This window comes from Amphibalanus amphitrite, unplaced genomic scaffold (assembly GCF_019059575.1).
Source record: "Amphibalanus amphitrite isolate SeventyFive unplaced genomic scaffold, NRLGWU_Aamphi_draft 000142F_arrow, whole genome shotgun sequence".
In the NCBI taxonomy this organism is placed as follows: Eukaryota; Metazoa; Arthropoda; class Thecostraca; order Balanomorpha; family Balanidae; genus Amphibalanus; species Amphibalanus amphitrite.
In genome coordinates this window covers 301,289-320,280 of record NW_024881637.1, presented here as the reverse complement: position 1 = coordinate 320,280, position 18,992 = coordinate 301,289, and the positions used below count along the sequence as shown (strand labels likewise).

The window sequence follows — 18,992 nt, the reverse complement described above, 5'->3', positions numbered from 1 at the left end:
CTGCCGGGGAAACGGGGGAAGGTCAGATCACACACAGGGTGAGAAGACGGGAGGATCCATAGGGATGGATCCCGACGCATAGGGATGGCTCCGGCGGCGGCTCCGCTGCCGGGGGAGGGTCAGGTTACGCATGGACAGGCACAGACTGAGAGACTATAAAAGGTCGGTGAGAGAGGCGTCACATCACATTACACATGACGAGGAGGCGGGAACGCAAGTAATGCCGTACGCGAGTAGCATTCAGAAGTGACTGGGCTCGCATACAGACGTTGAACACAGGGTCATGATGCAGGACAAGGAACTAAAACGACCAAAATGATCCAACAATTTCTCTGGTAGCCTTGTGATAAGTTGACCACTAATGTGTGGTAGGTACAGTCCACAGCAGAAGTAATGTGGGGTTTAAGTCATGGGTATGTTCTGCTTCTGAAGCTTAGGAACGATTAGCCAGACTACAATGAAACTTTGAATGTAGCTTATATGTATCGTCACCCTTGCAGCTGCAACTTTAGCTATTGACATCTTCTTTTCGATCACTCCGCATTAAACAATCGCCAGTCAAAGCCAACCGTTGAGATTGGTAAGACCCTACAGGGTGGAAAGTAATTACGCGAACATGTATTTTCTTACAATTTCGCCTGTCAGTGGAGATTTTGCATGAGCGCCGGCTGTTATGGAACATGACTGGTCGTGTTTGTTGTCGCCTCATCTAACAAAAGTGACCTTACTTTGAAAAATGACTTGGAAGGTCTACAACACCTCTCGGCTTCGAGTGGTGCTGACGCCATACGCTGCTCAAGACCAAAATGGGCAAAGAGATCAATTTGAAGTTGCCAGGGAAAGCGTTTGTGATTATTTTGGCTGGATTGGTGCGGAAGGGACTCGGAACGGTCTCGGCACCAGCATTACTCAATTACACGTTTGGTTGAAGCATAATAAAACTTAAGAGGACTTAAAAAGCAAAGCCGTTGGCGGCAGTAAAACCTCGGCGAATTCAGGCGCCGAATGGGTGGTCACCATTTCCGCGACCAAACGACAACAGTCGACCCGAAAACAGGCGAAATGGTTTACTTTGGCCGGGTACCCCATCTAAGATATCACGATTCATACATAAATCCGTGAAAATTCGAAAATCAAGCCGTACAAACAATCGAGATGGCCAAAATTCATGAATTAACAGCAGGATTGTCAATTTAAGTTTTCAAACCTGAACAGAGGACAGGCAGCTGGCTTTGTGGTTGGGTGAGACATCTTCGAAGCTATTTCATCCGTCAAACCTGCAGAACAACGCGTTGGGGGCTGCTGATGCGTCCGACGTCCCGCCCGTCCCAACCTTCAAACATCCGGCAAAGGAACACACATCAGCGTGTTATGAGCGCCCGGATGGTGTCAGCATTGCATGTAGTGACCAACAAGGCCACAAAAAATAAAGTATACAACTACTATGCATTTCAGACCCCGTGAGACCCTGTTTTTCGGCGATAATTTATTTAATATTTATTCAATTGGCTTCAAATTTTCACAAAGCACATTTCAGCTCAAGCGCCAATTTTCGCTAATATGGTCTCTTAACAAAATATCAATTGTTCGGGTACTTGTCGTTGCCTCGTAATGTTAAAATCAGCTCCGTAAATCCTTCAGTGGAGTAGAGGCTATCCGTACGTAGGCGTGACGTCACAGGCACGTGACCATTAAGCTCCGCCCTCCCGGCGGACGGAGCGGTGACCTTGGCCGGTCAGTCGGATGCGTGGAGCCGACGGGGCAGTAGCTGCCGGACCGGGGCGGCTCGCATTGGACGTGGCTGCCTTGCGGTTGCCGTTGCAGTAATAACGATACAGCAGAAACTAGCGCTCGTAATTTGCGCACTAGCCTCCGTTATTGCATTTATCGCAAATTAGCCTTCATCATGTCAATCAATAAAGATATACGTAAGTTACAAGTCAGTAAGTTCAGGGCTAGTGACTGCATTTTTGCTTGATTGAACGTCATTAAAAAAACCGTTGATGTCAATTGACTGTGAACTGATGCAAGACGTTAGTCAGCCTAAGTCAAATTTGCAAGACATGATAAACAGTTACACCGTAGCATTTCAGAAGTGTGGTTAAAATATGAAATATATTATGCTTATGCGTATGCTTGAGATGGATTCATGTGATTGCGGTGCAACATGAACACTTTCAGAACTAACCCATTTTATAATTGGCTAGCTTGAGGTCACCGGACTGACTTGACCCAGGCTTTCGTGTTGAACTGCAAATAATTAAAATACCTGTAAGTAAGTAGCCTACTGCCTCATTATTGGAAGGCTTGAAAAGTTACTTTAGTTTCACAAAAAGACGCGATTCCTTTACTTTAGCCTATGCGCTTGTTTCCCTTATTCCGATGCCACATTCTACCATGCGCAATAAATCGCACATCACATTTCTGCTCCATTCTCAACGCTTCCCGAATTACGAACACAGCTCATGGATAGGCAATCGGAAGTGCTCGTCGCGAGTCGCGAGTCATCATCCAACTCTGTTGTTTTCTGCATAGGTAGGTATAACAGCGTCTTCAGAAACAGCGATTGGCACAGACAACCATATCGATCTTTTCGAGTAGTGCAGAGGCTTCGCATGATGTCATAGGTGACAGAACAGTGGCACGACCTGGCCATGAGATAAGCGCCAGAATGCGCATTCATTCAGAAATTCAGATAGTGCATGACTCAGCTCTCTAAGGTTGGTTCTGGGGAGGTTGAATGTTGATATCCTCATTATGATTATTCTTCATATTCTGAGCTGGATCGGTGTTGATATACCAAAAAGAGAGAAGCGGTTACCAACTCCCCCAAATGAAGAGCAAGCTTTCGCTCAGACACTTCCTATCGATTCCATGTATGTTTCCAGCGCGCGACCCCGTGCGACCTCCCCGCGGTGCTGCCGCCGACTGAGCCGGCATAGACCCAGCGCGGTCACGGCCAGTGGGCGGAGTTTAGTTGGGCCCGGCGCAACGTGATTGGCCAGCGCTCCCATCCAATCCGCTGCGGTAGCGAACGAGCCTCTATCCGGGTGCAAAATCTTATTAGCACTACGAGCCTATGACAAGTGCTCTAAATATTGATATTTTGTTAAGAGACCATATTGATGAAAATTGGCGCTTGAGCTGAAATGTCTAATGTCAAAATTTCAAGCCAATTAGACAAAAACTGAAGAAATTATCGCCGAAAAACAGGGTCTCATGGGGTCTGAAATACATAGTAGTGGAACATCCTTCCAGACGAGTCTCTTTATCTAATCCATCAATGCACCAAAAGGGGCAAAATGATTGAGCGCACTTTTGTGCCCGACGCAAAGAAACTCTTCTTCATGATTGATAAAGTCCTTCCTCTCACGGCCAAAAAGACGCAAGACTGGTGCTTTGAGAACCCGTTCTTCTTCTGGGCATATAATGGTCAACCTGGGAATAGCCCAGACCTCAATTTGATCAAAAATATCCAGGCGACTCTTCAGGAGAGCGTCTAAGAGCTGCTAGTAGCCACTAACATCGATTGCCTCACCAGACAGCTCCAGGAGGCGTGGACTAAGCTTTGGCCAACAGTGCTCGACATGCTCATGTCAATTATGCCTGAACGCCTTTGTCAGTGTATCGCACATAAATAGGAATATATGAAAAGATGAAATTTTCATGTCACCGCCGCTTTTTCCATTGCTATAAGACGAAAAAGTATGTTCGCGTAATTACTTTCCACCCTGTACATTACTTTAGCGGTGGGCTGTACGTTTATCAATGCAGCATTAGTGCAAAACGAACAAGTCTACAAGTTTCCAGTTGAATGTCGGAATAGTTAGCAGACAGTAACTTAGCTAATAGTTAGCTACTAGAACTTGTAATTCTGGCTGAGTTAGAGACGGCTTTTATCCCGCATGAGTTGCAGTTTGGCTTCGTCCAACATCGGGGCACAAGCGAGGCGTCTGTGCTGATAAACGAGACTGTTCAGTGGCATCTAAGAAGGGGGTCTCCTGTCTTCGTTGCCAACCTTGACGCAAGGAAGTTCTTTGATAGAATCTGGCACGATGGACTTTTCTGGCGTCTCGCTGACCTCTTGAGTATTGAAGCATGGTGCCTGTTGTACTCATGGTACAAGGATTTGCGCGGCCAAGTGTCCTTCCGAGGCTGCCAGTCTGATGAGTTCCGTATTCGTAGAGGCACCAGGCAGGGGGCGATTTTATCACCTATCCTAGCCAATGTATTTATCCGACCACTTATAGCCGCGCTGGACGACAGTTGTAGAGGGGCAGTGCTCCAAGGGTGTCATGTGCCTGCCGTATGTTATGCAGATGATTTATGCCTCATTTCCTGTAATGTTCACTCTCTTGGACATCTTCTTTCCCTTGTCGATGGCTTTGCATCGAAATGGAGACTAGAGTTTACATGTTCTGATCCCGACAAAACCAAGAGCCACTGTATTATCTTCGGAAATAATTTGTTGGTGAACACACCATCATGGTTTCTCGGTGACCAGAAGCTAAGAGTGGTCCACGAGACGGAGCATCTTGGCACTATCATGTCGTCTGGCCTGCAGGCGAGGCAACATGTCAACCAGCGGATTAAACGTGCCCGTGGTTCCTTCTATGGTCTAACTCCTGCTGGTATATTCAACAAACGGTTGGCACCTTCAGATAAAGCATTTTTATGGAACACTGTAGTAGCCCCCTCTCTAACATTCGGGATCTCATTTTCCCCACTCGGAACCACTGACATATGTGACCTTGAACGCTTTCAATCACGTCATATAAAGGCTGCCCTTGGGCTTCCGCCACAGGCTCACCATACGGACCTTCTCGCTGCGCTGGGTGTGCCGAGTATTCAGGAGACGTTACGAGGCGTGGCATTGCGTGCCCTCTCAAATGCTATGAAGGATGAGCATAGGCTGTCCAGAGCTATGGTGCGGGGCATGGCTGTTCTAGCTACAGATCCTGGCCAGTTAGATGGGTCATTTTTACACTTTGTCTACATGATATGCAACTTGGACATCGGAACTGTGCTCAGGATAGCCTCGGGGCATATTGACACTGACATAGTCCGCCCGCAGATGGAACCCAATGGGGTGGTTGACTCACTGCGCCTTTTAGCTGCGCACACAGACAGAATGTCGCGTCATTTGTTACGCTTGATTGTCATGCCACCTAGATGAAGCGTTTGAACATCATGTTTGCAAACCTTTTTTTTCAACTTCTAGCCATTTATTTGATCATTTGACCACCATTAACCACGCAAAACAAACGCACACAAACATTACATACAAAATTACAACATAATATGACACACATAGCTTAACAGCTTTACTAACAGACCTTTTAACAAAAAACACAAAACACAAAACCAAACAAAGCAAAAAAGAAAAGAAAAAAATAAGCAAACGAACCCAAATAAAAGTGACGACATACGTAAGCAATTCGGATCATCTAATAACGGCATTCGTGACCCTCCACAGGGCATCATATCTATCCATTTTGTCATTTATTTGCGCCACATGCTTTTCCATAAGACTGTACTGTTGCAGCGTGCTGATAAAGGTCTGGAAGGTTACCGGTCGGTTACTAACTCTACAATTCCAAATATACTGTTTGGCTACCAAAATCAGTAGATTTAAGCGATCAACAAAGTGAGCTTCGCCTTCGACCCCGCATATTATTTGCAAACCACCATGGTGATATATTCATTGTCTGATGCTCGACTGTTGTTATATGTTGTTGGCTTTGTCACCGGTTGTGATGCCTAATAAATGTGATGATGATGATGATGAGTAAGTATGGTAACTGACTAACAATTGCAGCAAGTTTTCTAACAAAAGCTCAAGCGTAGCCACACCACCAGTTAAACTGGCATATAACAGCCCACTGGACATCTCAGCGAGGAAGTTGGCGGCAAGAGGTTGTCTGTCCGCCGAACAAACCCGGAATCAATTATCATGTACCGCACATCTCTCCGATGAGTCCGGGTCGCGCTACGCCCGACCAGCGGACGCGGATGTGTCCAATTATTCGCCGGGCCCATTGCGACAAAGTTAAACTCGCCACCGGGATCCGATGCGGTCGTCAAACAATCAGCCGGAGAGCGAAAACAACGCACTAGCTGTGGGACCGATCGGCCCGCAGAGGGCGGATGGTACGGGTCGCACAGACAAACGGTACCACTGCCGCGCCAGTATCCGGGAGGGGGAGCACCACTGCCGCGCCAGTATCCGGGAGGGGGAGTACCACTGCCGCGCCAGTATCCGGGAGGGGGAGTACCACTGCCGCGCCAGTATCCGGGAGGGGGAGTACCACTGCCGCGCCAGTATCCGGGAGGGGGAGCACCACTGCCGCGCCAGTATCCGGGAGGGGGAGTACCACTGCCGCGCCAGTATCCGGGAGGGGGAGTACCACTGCCGCGCCAGTATCCGGGAGGGGGAGTACCACACTGCCGCGCCAGTATCCGGGAGGGGGAGTACCACTGCCGCGCCAGTATCCGGGAGGGGGAGTACCACTGCCGCGCCAGTATCCGGGAGGGGGAGCACCACTGCCGCGCCAGTATCCGGGAGGGGGAGTACCACTGCCGCGCCAGTATCCGGGAGGGGGAGTACCACTGCCGCGCCAGTATCCGGGAGGGGGAGTACCACACTGCCGCGCCAGTATCCGGGAGGGGGAGTACCACTGCCGCGCCAGTATCCGGGAGGGGGAGTACCACTGCCGCGCCAGTATCCGGGAGGGGGAGTACCACTGCCGCGCCAGTATCCGGGAGGGGGAGTACCACTGCCGCGCCAGTATCCGGGAGGGGGAGCACCACTGCCGCGCCAGTATCCGGGAGGGGGAGTACCACACTGCCGCGCCAGTATCCGGGAGGGGGAGTACCACTGCCGCGCCAGTATCCGGGAGGGGGAGTACCACTGCCGCGCCAGTATCCGGGAGGGGGAGTACCACTGCCGCGCCAGTATCCGGGAGGGGGAGTACCACTGCCGCGCCAGTATCCGGGAGGGGGAGTACCACTGCCGCGCCAGTATCCGGGAGGGGGAGCACCACTGCCGCGCCAGTATCCGGGAGGGGGAGTACCACTGCCGCGCCAGTATCCGGGAGGGGGAGTACCACTGCCGCGCCAGTATCCGGGAGGGGGAGTACCACTGCCGCGCCAGTATCCGGGAGGGGGAGTACCACTGCCGCGCCAGTATCCGGGAGGGGGAGTACCACTGCCGCGCCAGTATCCGGGAGGGGGAGTACCACTGCCGCGCCAGTATCCGGGAGGGGGAGTACCACTGCCGCGCCAGTATCCGGGAGGGGGAGTACCACTGCCGCGCCAGTATCCGGGAGGGGGAGTACCACTGCCGCGCCAGTATCCGGGAGGGGGAGTACCACTGCCGCGCCAGTATCCGGGAGGGGGAGTACCACTGCCGCGCCAGTATCCGGGAGGGGGAGTACCACTGCCGCGCCAGTATCCGGGAGGGGGAGTACCACTGCCGCGCCAGTATCCGGGAGGGGGAGTACCACTGCCGCGCCAGTATCCGGGAGGGGGAGCACCACTGCCGCGCCAGTATCCGGGAGGGGGAGTACCACTGCCGCGCCAGTATCCGGGAGGGGGAGTACCACTGCCGCGCCAGTATCCGGGAGGGGGAGTACCACTGCCGCGCCAGTATCCGGGAGGGGGAGTACCACTGCCGCGCCAGTATCCGGGAGGGGGAGTACCACTGCCGCGCCAGTATCCGGGAGGGGGAGTACCACTGCCGCGCCAGTATCCGGGAGGGGGAGTACCACTGCCGCGCCAGTATCCGGGAGGGGGAGTACCACTGCCGCGCCAGTATCCGGGAGGGGGAGTACCACTGCCGCGCCAGTATCCGGGAGGGGGAGTACCACTGCCGCGCCAGTATCCGGGAGGGGGAGTACCACTGCCGCGCCAGTATCCGGGAGGGGGAGTACCACTGCCGCGCCAGTATCCGGGAGGGGGAGTACCACTGCCGCGCCAGTATCCGGGAGGGGGAGTACCACTGCCGCGCCAGTATCCGGGAGGGGGAGTACCGCTGCCCTGCAGTCACGTGTCGCATCATACATCTGACGACGGCCGCTGAATGGACGGGTTGGCGCATCAAATGAACCGAACGAGAGGCTCCTGACAGCCGTGCTGCTCAGTCAGCCACGCTCTTTGCCGAGTTCTATTTGCAATATTGGCTTATCGGCTGAGAGTCGGATCAGATAGCTGTACCGGTTACTCAGTCTCCTAGCGACCGTCCACTGACGGTGCAAACTCAGACACCAAGGTGAAGGCCCGCGCGGTCGCTGGGCCGGAGACTCCGTCCGGGCGGTTCCGCCGAGTCCAATCACACACCGGGCCGCTCGGCCATCAATACGGGCCGGTTGACACGCCCGCCGGCCAATACGGCTGACCGCGTGTTATCTGACGGCCACTGATTGGCGGTCGGCTAACCCGCCGGTCAACAGAGACGGACAGCACGTCAACACAGCCGGACAACGGGTCAACAAAGGCCGACGGTCCACAGGCCGGCGCCCCGCATCGCGGACAGAGAATCAACAGGGCGCCCCGCATTGCGGACAGGGTCAACGACGAACGATCGGGGGATCAGACAGCGGGGGTTACCCAGGACAAGGACAGATATTGAACATCGAGCAGATAGCTCAGTGAAACGCCGCAAATGGCCCCGCCAATGAGAGAGTTTCAGAGAACAACATTTTACTTGCGTTACTGCGCCGTCGTTTCAACGACTGTCTCCTCCCCCTCCCGGCACACCGCACCAGACCCGCTGCACGCGGGTGGTAAGAGGACCCGCCCCGTACCGCCACAGAGGAGCCGGTGGCACCCATTGGTATTCGGCCGGCCGGGGTGGACCCATTACGGCCACCGGCGGGCGGCGGACCGTTCTCACGGCCGGCAGGGTCGGCGGGTGGCCGCAGCGACCCGGAGAGTGCACCGGGAGAATACAGGATGGGGGAGAAAACGCGGACGCGCAATACACGGGGAGAACACCCGACCGGCCTGGCCGAGACGCACTGGTGGTGGCGGCTCCCATACACAGCGACCGCTCACTGAGGGAGGCAACAGTGGAAGGCTGGAGGTCCACTCCCAGAGCCAGCCGGTCCTGGGAGGTAGGGTAGGGCAGGGCGTCAGATCCTGGGAGGGGCTCACTGAGGGAGACCACAGTGGAAGGCTGGAGGTCCACTCCCCGGGCCAGCCGGTCCTGGGAGGTACGGCAAGGTAGGACGTCAGATCCTGGGAGAGGTAAGTTGTGTGAGCATTTAGCATCCCTAAAAGGAAAACATTCTCAACTCGGGGATAAAGAGTATATAATGGCATAGCCTGAGGCAAACCACTTATCCTTATACAATCAAAGCATTGGTGAACTCGAAAACAAGCCAAGTTTATAAGGTAGCTGAGGATATTATTCAGACCATTTAAACGAGACAATTAAAAAGTATCAAGGTCTTAGACCGGCACACCTTTGAATCCGGCGGAGCCGCTGCGGCCTAGCGACCGGTTCCATCCGGCTGACCCGAGCAGCCGGCGCGGCGCCCTCCCCCATAAACTCCGCGGCTTCTTATTTATGAAAACCCCAACGACGGGCCGCTCTTACCGCCGAACGAGCCCGGCTGAAATACGACACCGCCAGATGACGAAAACTCTTAGCGAAACACAACACCGCCGCCGTGAAAGTCCCCCGAGACTAAAATTAAAAACAAATAGAACCTGTTTACCGGGAGCACTCTGTGAGAAACTACTCAGCTGCGCAATATTGGAGCAGCTCGACGGACATATTACTCTGTCGAGAGGCCCTCGTCCAGCGGCACGCTGTCCGACCAACTCAGTTACACGCCACTCACCCAGCTACACGCTGCTCAGTGCTCATTCTGCTCCTTCCGCTCAGTTTCACGCTACCTCACCCACTCAGCCCGATCAAACTCACCAACTCATTTCCATCCTCACTCAGACTAGCTCAGCTCAGCTCAGTGTCGGTTCAGCCATGGTTTCAACTATCAGCTCTGGCTAGCTCGGCTCAGAGTTTAGCTCCCAGCAGCCGCCGTAGTCTCACCTTCGCTCGCCTTGTCGACGGCGTAGACCATGGCCGTGGGCGGAAACGTCGAGATGGGCACCCGGATCACCTTGAAGTCCGGCTTGCGCTGCTGCTGCTCCTTCTGGTGGCTGTTGAGGCAGGATTTGACCTTCTGCTGGAGGTCGACCGGCAGCTGCGGGAGGAGAGGGCACCCTGTCAGTGCGGCAGGTCGAGCTACCAACTCTAACACACACACACGACAGGAGAGGTTTACCAAAGGATCCATCACCACGCGCTCTGAATCGGAACGCCATCGACATCCCGTTACAACACGGTCAACACATAACGGCCGTTCCGGCGCCTCTAACCAGCTGCTATATGGGTCATTACGACACTCAGTGTACACGGCAGCGTCGGCGGATCGATACTCCACCGGCGCGGGGCCGGGGCTGTGACACTGCAGGCGTCCCCGGTCCGGGCTGTGTTACACAGTAACTGGCCAGTCCACAGCCATCCAAAACGACCACAGCCGGTCACTGACCGTCCACAGCGTCCACAGCTGTCCACGGCGTCCACAGCTGTCCACTCACCGTCTCCAATCGCCGAGAGATGAAGGTGGACGGCTTGCACTGGAGCAGCTGGATGGCCAGGTGGAGGTCACTGCGGTACCGCTCCTGGGGAGAGGGGAGGGACAGGTCAGAGACGACGGTACAGACACACTGGAGCACCTGGATGGCCAGGTGGTCACTCCTGTACCGCTCCTGAGGCACAGATAGACAGGGGACGGGTCATAGAGGTACAGACTACAGGCACGCTAAAGAAGCTGGTAAACAGCACAGGATCTTCGTAAAGATGGACACACATGGAGGGAGGAGGGCAGTGGCAGAGCGATAGAGGGGATGGAGAGAAAGGGTAAAAAGAGGAAGAACAGATGATAGGAGAGAGAAAGGGTAAAAAGAGGAAGAACAGATGATAGGAGAGAGAAGGGGAGTGAGAGGGAGAGACATATGGAGTGAGGTGTAAAGCCCCCCCCCCCCCTCCGTCAGTCCGCCTGTGAGGGTCTGGCCCACGGAGACAGGCCGACGCGGCGGTCCGGTGACCTTGTAGCGGGTGCAACAGCGCTCCGTTGCTAGCGACGGCGCCGTAGCGTGTGCAACCCAGCGGCGGCGTCGTAAACTAGTAAATCCTTTTGATGCACGCAGATGTCAGTGATTGATTGACACATATGTCTTGTGATTGTTTTCTGCCTTATATGTTATCTCTTGTAACCGTAGCTGTTGTATTGTCACGCCTTAAGAGGGTAATCTAGGAGCGCAGGTGTGGAGTAATTTTTCTTTGTCCAACTGTCACTGTAATTTGTAATATTACCATTTAGACGCTGAAACTACCTATGCAAGGTAGCCTTGTTAGAAATATAGTGTGCCAATTTTTGTTCAATAAATCAGTACGATCCACGATCGGTAACTCGTTCATCCTAGTCAAGCTCAGAGCTACCGACACGGGCCCACATCGGGAGTCTCCTCCTCCCTTGGAGTTGTGTGGTGCCGACGGTGGCGGATGGTAGTCTCTGCCTTGACAATCCTTTCACTCCCTCTCACAACGAGAGGTGAACTACTAGCGGTATACACCGCTAGCGGTTCAATGTGGCACGGCTACCATCGACCCCTGGTGTCGGCTGTGGGGTGCAGCTCCGATCGTCACGCTCCTCGCGAAACTCGTCACCTGGACTTCGTCAGCCAGTTTACTACTGATGTCCGTCACGTTCCCGGACGGAACAACGTAGTGGCGGACGCGCTCTCTCGGATCACGACCGTGCTCTCCGAACCTCGACCACCCCTGGACGACTTCGAGACTCTGGCGACGGCCCAGCAGACCGATCGGGAGCTCCAGGCGTTCGTCGCCACTCGTCACTCCCTCCGCCTGCGCTCCGTCGAGCTGCCCAGTGGTTCCACGCTGCTGGTGGACGAATCTACAGGTCGCCCTCGGCCACTGCTGCCAGAGGACCTCCGGCGACCCTACTTCCGCCTTCTGCACAGCCTGTCACACCCGGGCGTCCGTAGCACCCAGCATCTCGTCGCCCAGCGATTTGTGTGGCCCGGTATGAACCGTGACGTCGCGACGTGGACGCGTGCGTGTCTCCAGTGTCAGCGGGCTAAAGTGCAGCGTCACACGCGTACCCCAGTGCAACCGTTTCCGCTGCCGGCGGCACGGTTTGACCACGTGCACATCGACCTCGTGGGTCCGTTGCCCCCGTCGGACGGTAACCAGTACCTGCTCACCTGTGTGGATCGGTTCACGCGCTGGGCAGAGGCGCTGCCCTTGCCGGACATTCGTGCAGTGACAGTCGCCCGCGCGTTCGTCTCCGGATGGGTGGCCCGTTACGGCGTGCCGTCCTGCGTCACTACTGACCGTGGTGCACAGTTTGAGTCCAACCTGTGGGACCACCTGTCGCAGATCCTCGGCTGCCACCGCATTCGCACCACCAGTTACCATCCGCAGAGCAACGGTCTGGTGGAACGTTTCCACCGTCAGCTGAAGACTGCACTGCGTGCGGCTGATCCGCCGGTCCGCTGGACCGACCTCCTGCCCATGGCTCTTCTCGGCATCCGGTCGGCGCTGAAGGAAGACCTGGGCTGCACGCCGGCGGAGCTCGTCTACGGACAGCCTCTGCGCCTTCCGGGCGAACTCGTCTCTGCTGCGTCAGGTCCGACGCACCTGGATCCGGCGTCCTACGTGGACGAGCTGCGCCGGGCCATGCGCCGGGTTCGACCGGCGGCCCCTCGATCTCCGTCCTCCGCGCCTGTGTTTGTGCCGAGTGAGCTGCTGGACTGTCAGCATGTTTTCATTCGGCGAGACTCCTCTCGCCCACCGCTGACGCCGCCGTATGACGGTCCCTTTCGTGTGGTGCGCCGTTCAACCAAGACTGTCACCGTGTTCCGTAACGGTCGTAATGATACTGTCTCGCTGGACCGTGTCAAACCCGCCTTTCTTGATGCGCCGACTGCTACTCCGAATCATTGCGACCCGCCCCGTGACGCGCCGGGCCCCAACACTGCGGTGCCAGGTTCGGGACCTAAGCTCCTACTCCCATCCAAGACTCCACGCCGACCCATCGAGTCCGTTCCGTCCACTGCGGTCCCTGTACCTCCTGCGCCCTCCCCTGCCGACGGTCCTCCTGCGCTCTCCCCTGCCGACTGTCAGTCAGCGGCGGCGGCCGGCTCGTCGTGCCCGCCTGGTGCCATGCCGGCGGCGCCTCCGCTCCGCCCTGCCCTCCGTACCCGCTCCGGTAGAGAAGTCCGCCCGCCTCTCCGGTTCCGACACGTCACGTTCCTCTCCGTTCCCCAGTGACGTGTCTAGGGAGGGGGTATACTGTAGCGGGTGCAACAGCGCTCCGTTGCTAGCGACGGCGCCGTAGCGTGTGCAACCCAGCGGCGGCGTCGTAAACTAGTAAATCCTTTTGATGCACGCAGATGTCAGTGATTGATTGACACATATGTCTTGTGATTGTTTTCTGCCTTATATGTTATCTCTTGTAACCGTAGCTGTTGTATTGTCACGCCTTAAGAGGGTAATCTAGGAGCGCAGGTGTGGAGTAATTTTTCTTTGTCCAACTGTCACTGTAATTTGTAATATTACCATTTAGACGCTGAAACTACCTATGCAAGGTAGCCTTGTTAGAAATATAGTGTGCCAATTTTTGTTCAATAAATCAGTACGATCCACGATCGGTAACTCGTTCATCCTAGTCAAGCTCAGAGCTACCGACACGGGCCCACATCGGGAGTCTCCTCCTCCCTTGGAGTTGTGTGGTGCCGACGGTGGCGGATGGTAGTCTCTGCCTTGACAATCCTTTCACTCCCTCTCACAACGAGAGGTGAACTACTAGCGGTATACACCGCTAGCGGTTCAAGTGGCGACCGGCTACTCTCAGCCGTGCCACAACCTCATGGTGACGCAAATGGCACCCGGCCAGCCGTCGATACACACGGAGCGCTGACGGGGCCGGACCGGGGAACAGCGACAGGCCAGCCAGCCCCGACTGCCCCCAGGCACTGACACAATGGACTGACTATGCACGGTTTGATGGGGCAGGGTCGGACTGAGCGGCACACCGGTGTGAAATTTTAACGCTCAAAGGACGTACAGCTGACGTCAACCGTCGCCGGCCACTGACGACAATGGCGGCCGTCAATAATTGATGTTAAACCACGGCGCGTTAGAAACGGCTCAACTGGCGACTGATGCAACGGCCAGTACCGGCCGACCGGTTACATTTCATTGGTGGACGGCTAAACAGCTACGAAATTGGAACAGCGCCAGCTAATCAACGCATATCAACCTGCCCCGGGAGAAAATGGAACAATCTGATACCATTAATTCCTAATCTCTCCAATAAAGATAAATTTCGGCTGACGGACGGCATTCATCTCTGGACAGGCACCATTTGAGCCAAAGTAATTAGTTCCCCGTATTCCAGAGCGGGATATCATCTATTTCACAGCGAACAAAGCCGAGCCCGCAGAGGTCGGGTCGCAGGTGGGCCGGGACAGGCGAGCTCAGGGGATCCGGCGCATAGCAGAACAGGCCGGCACGGGCAGAGGAAACAACGACAGAGGAGCACCTGAGGGATTCAGCAGGGCAATAAAAGGAAATTAAACCAATAATTGTCACCCAAAATGTGTGCGTAGTAAGGGAACTACTAAGATACCCGTAAACATATTGCCTGTTGAGCTACTCCCTTAGCTAGGAGACTGCCTGTCAGCTACTGACGCAGGGGTAGGGTTCTATGCCTGTTGAGGTATACTCACGCTGAGGTCTCTGTGCCTGTTGAGCTCGGTTCTCGCCGAGACCAGGTGCGTGGTCAGGTTGGCCACGTCCTGGCTCAGCGCCGCCTTGTCCGTCTCGTATTTGTCGACGATGCGCAGCAGTTTGTCCTCCAGATTCTGGTTGACCCGCTGCAGTTTCTTGTGCGCCTCCAGCAGTCTGGGAACAGACGGGCCGGGCGGTGGTTAAACAGCGCCGCTATGCCTCCCCGGGCGCGGACAAAGCCGCAAAGTTGGCGGCCGTCCGTTCAGAACAAAGCGTCTCTCGGCGCTCGGAGAGGCGGTCCGGCCGCCGCCAGAGGAGCTGAGCAGGGCCCGGGCGCTGCTGAACGACCGCGGGCCGCGGAACCGGCGCCGTTACACCGCCACCACCGAGCGGGGAGCGAGGACAGAGAAAAGGAGTGGGAGACAGAGCGGGGAGCGAGGACAGAGAAAACGAGTGGGAGGTAGAGCGGGGAGCAGCAGAGACAGGGCGGGGAACGAGGGAGGCAGAGCGGGGAGTGGGGGAGGCAGGGCGGGGAGCGGGGAAAGGCAGAGCGGGGAACAAAACAGGAGCAGGGAGAGGAATCAGCATGGTTGGATAAATGTTGTAATGATTGATGAATCTCGTCCAAAAAGGAGGATGATACCACTTACCCACGCATTAACTGGTCGTGATATCATGTCTTTAGCAGAAACCTATGAATTACAGGTCAACAGGCGCAATTTCAGGGAACAATCAGTCCATCTAATTAGCCTCGCAGCCAGCCACCGGTCGGTAGGTAAACACAGCGGATGAGCCGGAGCGCTGGCCGCCCAGGAACTCGCTAACGAGCTCGGCAGTCATTACGGCCATTGCGGACGCCATTCACTGAGATCGTTAGGTGAGCCGGCGCGTCGATAACCAATATTGTTCATCACAGCAGCGCAACTTCGCCGCTTTGTTACCCTTTCTGGTTTCCCACAAAACGACAACGAAAAAAAAAAACAACAACAATGCGAGTGCACATCCAAGTTATGACCATTTCCCATGGCGTACTCACCGGTCGTACTTGTCCCGCCACTGTCCCTTCCCTCCCCCCCCCCCCCCCCTCCTCCCCTGGAGTAATCACCGGTCGTAATTGTCCTGACACTGTCTCAGTTATCTCTCCCTCCCTCCCTGGGGTACTCACCGGTCGTATTTGTCCTGCCACTGTCCCAGCTGACTGCGCAGCTCCCCGACCTCGCCGTGCGGGTACCGCTCGGCCTCGCGCAGGACGTTCGTCTCCAGCCGCAGGATGTGGAAGTCGCGCTCAATGACGCGCTGCTTCAAAGCCTCGATCTCACGGTGCAGCTGCAGCTCGTGCCGGTCGCACTGCGAGCACTGGCAGCCGCACTCCTGAGAAAGGGAGACGGGTCAGAACACCGGCAGCCGCACTCCTAAAGGCACGAGAGACGGGTCAGAAAACTGTCAGCTCAACTCCTGAGGATAGAGGAATAGTCAGAACACCGGTAGCCAAACTCCTAAAGGCGCGAGAGACGGGTCAGAAAACTGTCAGCTCAACTCCTGAGGATAGAGGAATAGTCAGAACACCGGCATCCGCACTCCTAAAGGCGTGAGAGACGGGTCAGAGTGGTGGCAACTGCACTATCGGGGGGAGGGGGGTACTGGGTAGTGGTTTGAGTATTGTCAGCATCGGCAGAACACTGGCAGAGGCGCTCGTGGGAATAGAGGACAGAGCGGAATGGTTAGATAATCGACATAATGTTATCGGAGGTGAAGACGAGGAGGGAAAGGTCAGATCATAGTATTTCGTTGAAACTCCTGTTGATGTTCAACAATGGGGCCTTCAATAACTCACCGTACAAAACTGAATTGGGTATTTCCCATGTTACAACACAGCCTTCATTCGTCATAATTCCCCGATGGACGACGGTTCAAGTGCTCCAATGAGCCATTGCTGTATTACTGACGTCATTCCACTAAGCCCGTTCGTCCGCCGGGACTCTGCCCATAGGCAGGTGTTGTACCGCGACAGGAACCGGCGCCGATGGCGATCAGCCGAGTCTCCGGGGACCGGAGCAGCCGCCACACAGACGTGGGAGCCCGGCCCGGCGGCGTGGCGGCCATGATCGATTACGTGATCAGCCGACAGAGTGGAGACGGCGGCGCAGGGCCACCGGCGGGCGCGGCAGCACGGGACGGGTCCAACAGGCCTGCACCGGCGGGCGCCGCGGCACGGGACGGGTCCAACAGGCCACCGGCGGGCGCCGCGGCACGGGACGGGTCCAACAGGGCCACCGGCGGGCGCCGCGGCACGGGACGGGTCCAGCAGGGCCACCGGCGGGCGCCGCGGCACGGGACGGGTCCAACAGGGCCACCGGCGGGCGCCGCGGCACGGGACGGGTCCAGCAGGGCCACCGGCGGGCGCCGCGGCACGGGACGGGCCCAGCAGGCCCACCGGCGGGCGCCGCGGCACGGGACGGGACCAACAGGCCACCGGCGGGCGCCGCGGCACGGGACGGGTCCAACAGGGCCACCGGCGGGCGCCGCGGCACGGGACGGGTCCAGAAGGCCCACCGGCGGGCGCCGCGGCACGGGACGGGCCCAACAGGGCCACCGGCGGGCGCCGCGGCACGGGACGGGACCAACAGGGCCACCGGCGGGCGCCGCGGCACGGGACGGGTCCAGCAGGGCCACCGGCGGGCGCCGCGGCACGGGACGGGTCCAGCAGGCCCACCGGCGGGCGCCGCGGCACGGGACGGGCCCAACCACCGGCGTGCGCCGCGGCACGGGACGGGTCCAACAGGGCCACCGGCGGGCGCCGCGGCATAACGCTGGCACGACAGTGGTTCAGGCGGGGCACTAAAGGCGCGAGACCCAGTCCTATCACGACAGGAGACCCGCCCGGACCTGACCTGGCCAATGTCCGACAGGTCACGTCCAAAGTCAGCGCGTCCGCGGAAATCACGTCCGCAGCCCAACGTGCGGAACACTAGAAACGAGCGCGACACGCGCAACACGTGTGCGTAGGCTCTCTGGGATGGGCAGATAAGGACCATGCCAATATTCAAAGGTTTATAGAGGCGAGAGTACACGCTAACTCAATGACCGGACTGTTATCACTTCATAAACTTAAATGGCGAAATCTACATGTGGGGAAATGGTTTATCAGACAGCTTGTCCAAAGTCAGCCGTAACATGTTGAACCAACAGAACAAGCTCATTTCTCAGATCAGCCATCAGACCGCCTGCGAGCAGCAATTTCATTATCCAAGTAGTGCTGGCCCGAGTGCCGCTCCATTGACGAACCCAGGAAACATGCAAATTGACTGTCGCTGGCCTCAGTGGGCGCAGAATCGGCCGGCCGTAGCGGTTTAAACGATCGTTAGGCCTAGTTAATAGCGACATCGAGCAGCTGTATTTCAGCTCCGGTCTTTGTCAAACAGCTGTATTTCAGCTCCGGTCATTCACTGACAGCTCGCCGGCAGCTCAGCTTCTGTGCGGCGAGAGCAAACAGCGCCTCAGCAGTTAGAACAGGAAAATGGCCTCTGCCAGCAGCGTCGGGTCAACGCTCTGAAATCCCAGACATTGCGTCACATATAGCCGGGCACGCAGAGAGCCCGCTTCAGCAGCTGAGGAAGTGGTCTGAGGGGCGCGGAGTGGTCGAGACGGCAGCCTTTGGGGATAAAACGGCACGGAGTAAACCGGAGTTTACAGCTCCGGACACTTCCGTCCACACAACTCCACTACCAGGGGAAATAAGGAAGTGAAACTCCGACGCGGCTTGTCCGCGTCCTGACCAGTCACCGGCCAATCAAAGCATCGTCCCGGCCACCGCAACACGGCTCGGCGAGATAAAATCGGCGCACCAAATGCGATATGAGAGGCTCCCGTTACCAGCTCCGGGAGCACCGAGTGGAAAACAAGAACATTCAGCCGCCACGTACCCGCGTAAAAAGACACAAAGGAGGCATAACAGCTGGCATAACAAAGCTTGCCGCGTGCAGCTTAGAGTCGGCACTCGAAGCAAAACTCGAGCTGCTCTCAGTATACTCTCCTCTTTCTCCCTCCCTCCCTCTCTCCCTCTTTTTCTGATCTTCCGCAGCAGCATGTTCAGCCCACCCTCTGAGACGGAATCCATTTCCGTTGTCTATCGGCTTGGGCTCGTGTCTGTCGAATGTAGCTACGCCGG

At 56.4% G+C, this 18,992-nt stretch overlaps 1 protein-coding gene across 3 annotated transcripts in view; it reads right to left on the bottom strand.

Annotated features, from left to right (window-relative positions):
• The window catches only part of LOC122382543 (sulfotransferase 1E1-like), a 48,558-nt gene that overhangs the window by 11,341 nt on the left and 18,225 nt on the right, over positions 1–18,992 (bottom strand). For all 3 annotated transcript variants that reach the window (XM_043368025.1, XM_043368026.1, XM_043368027.1), the window contains exons 3-6: positions 15,990–16,195; positions 14,824–14,998; positions 10,606–10,689; positions 10,055–10,208 (exon numbers count right to left, since the gene is read on the bottom strand). In XM_043368025.1, the coding sequence (XP_043223960.1) occupies positions 10,055–10,208; positions 10,606–10,689; positions 14,824–14,998; positions 15,990–16,195 (619 nt within the window). The remainder of the gene's footprint in view (positions 1–10,054; positions 10,209–10,605; positions 10,690–14,823; positions 14,999–15,989; positions 16,196–18,992) is intronic.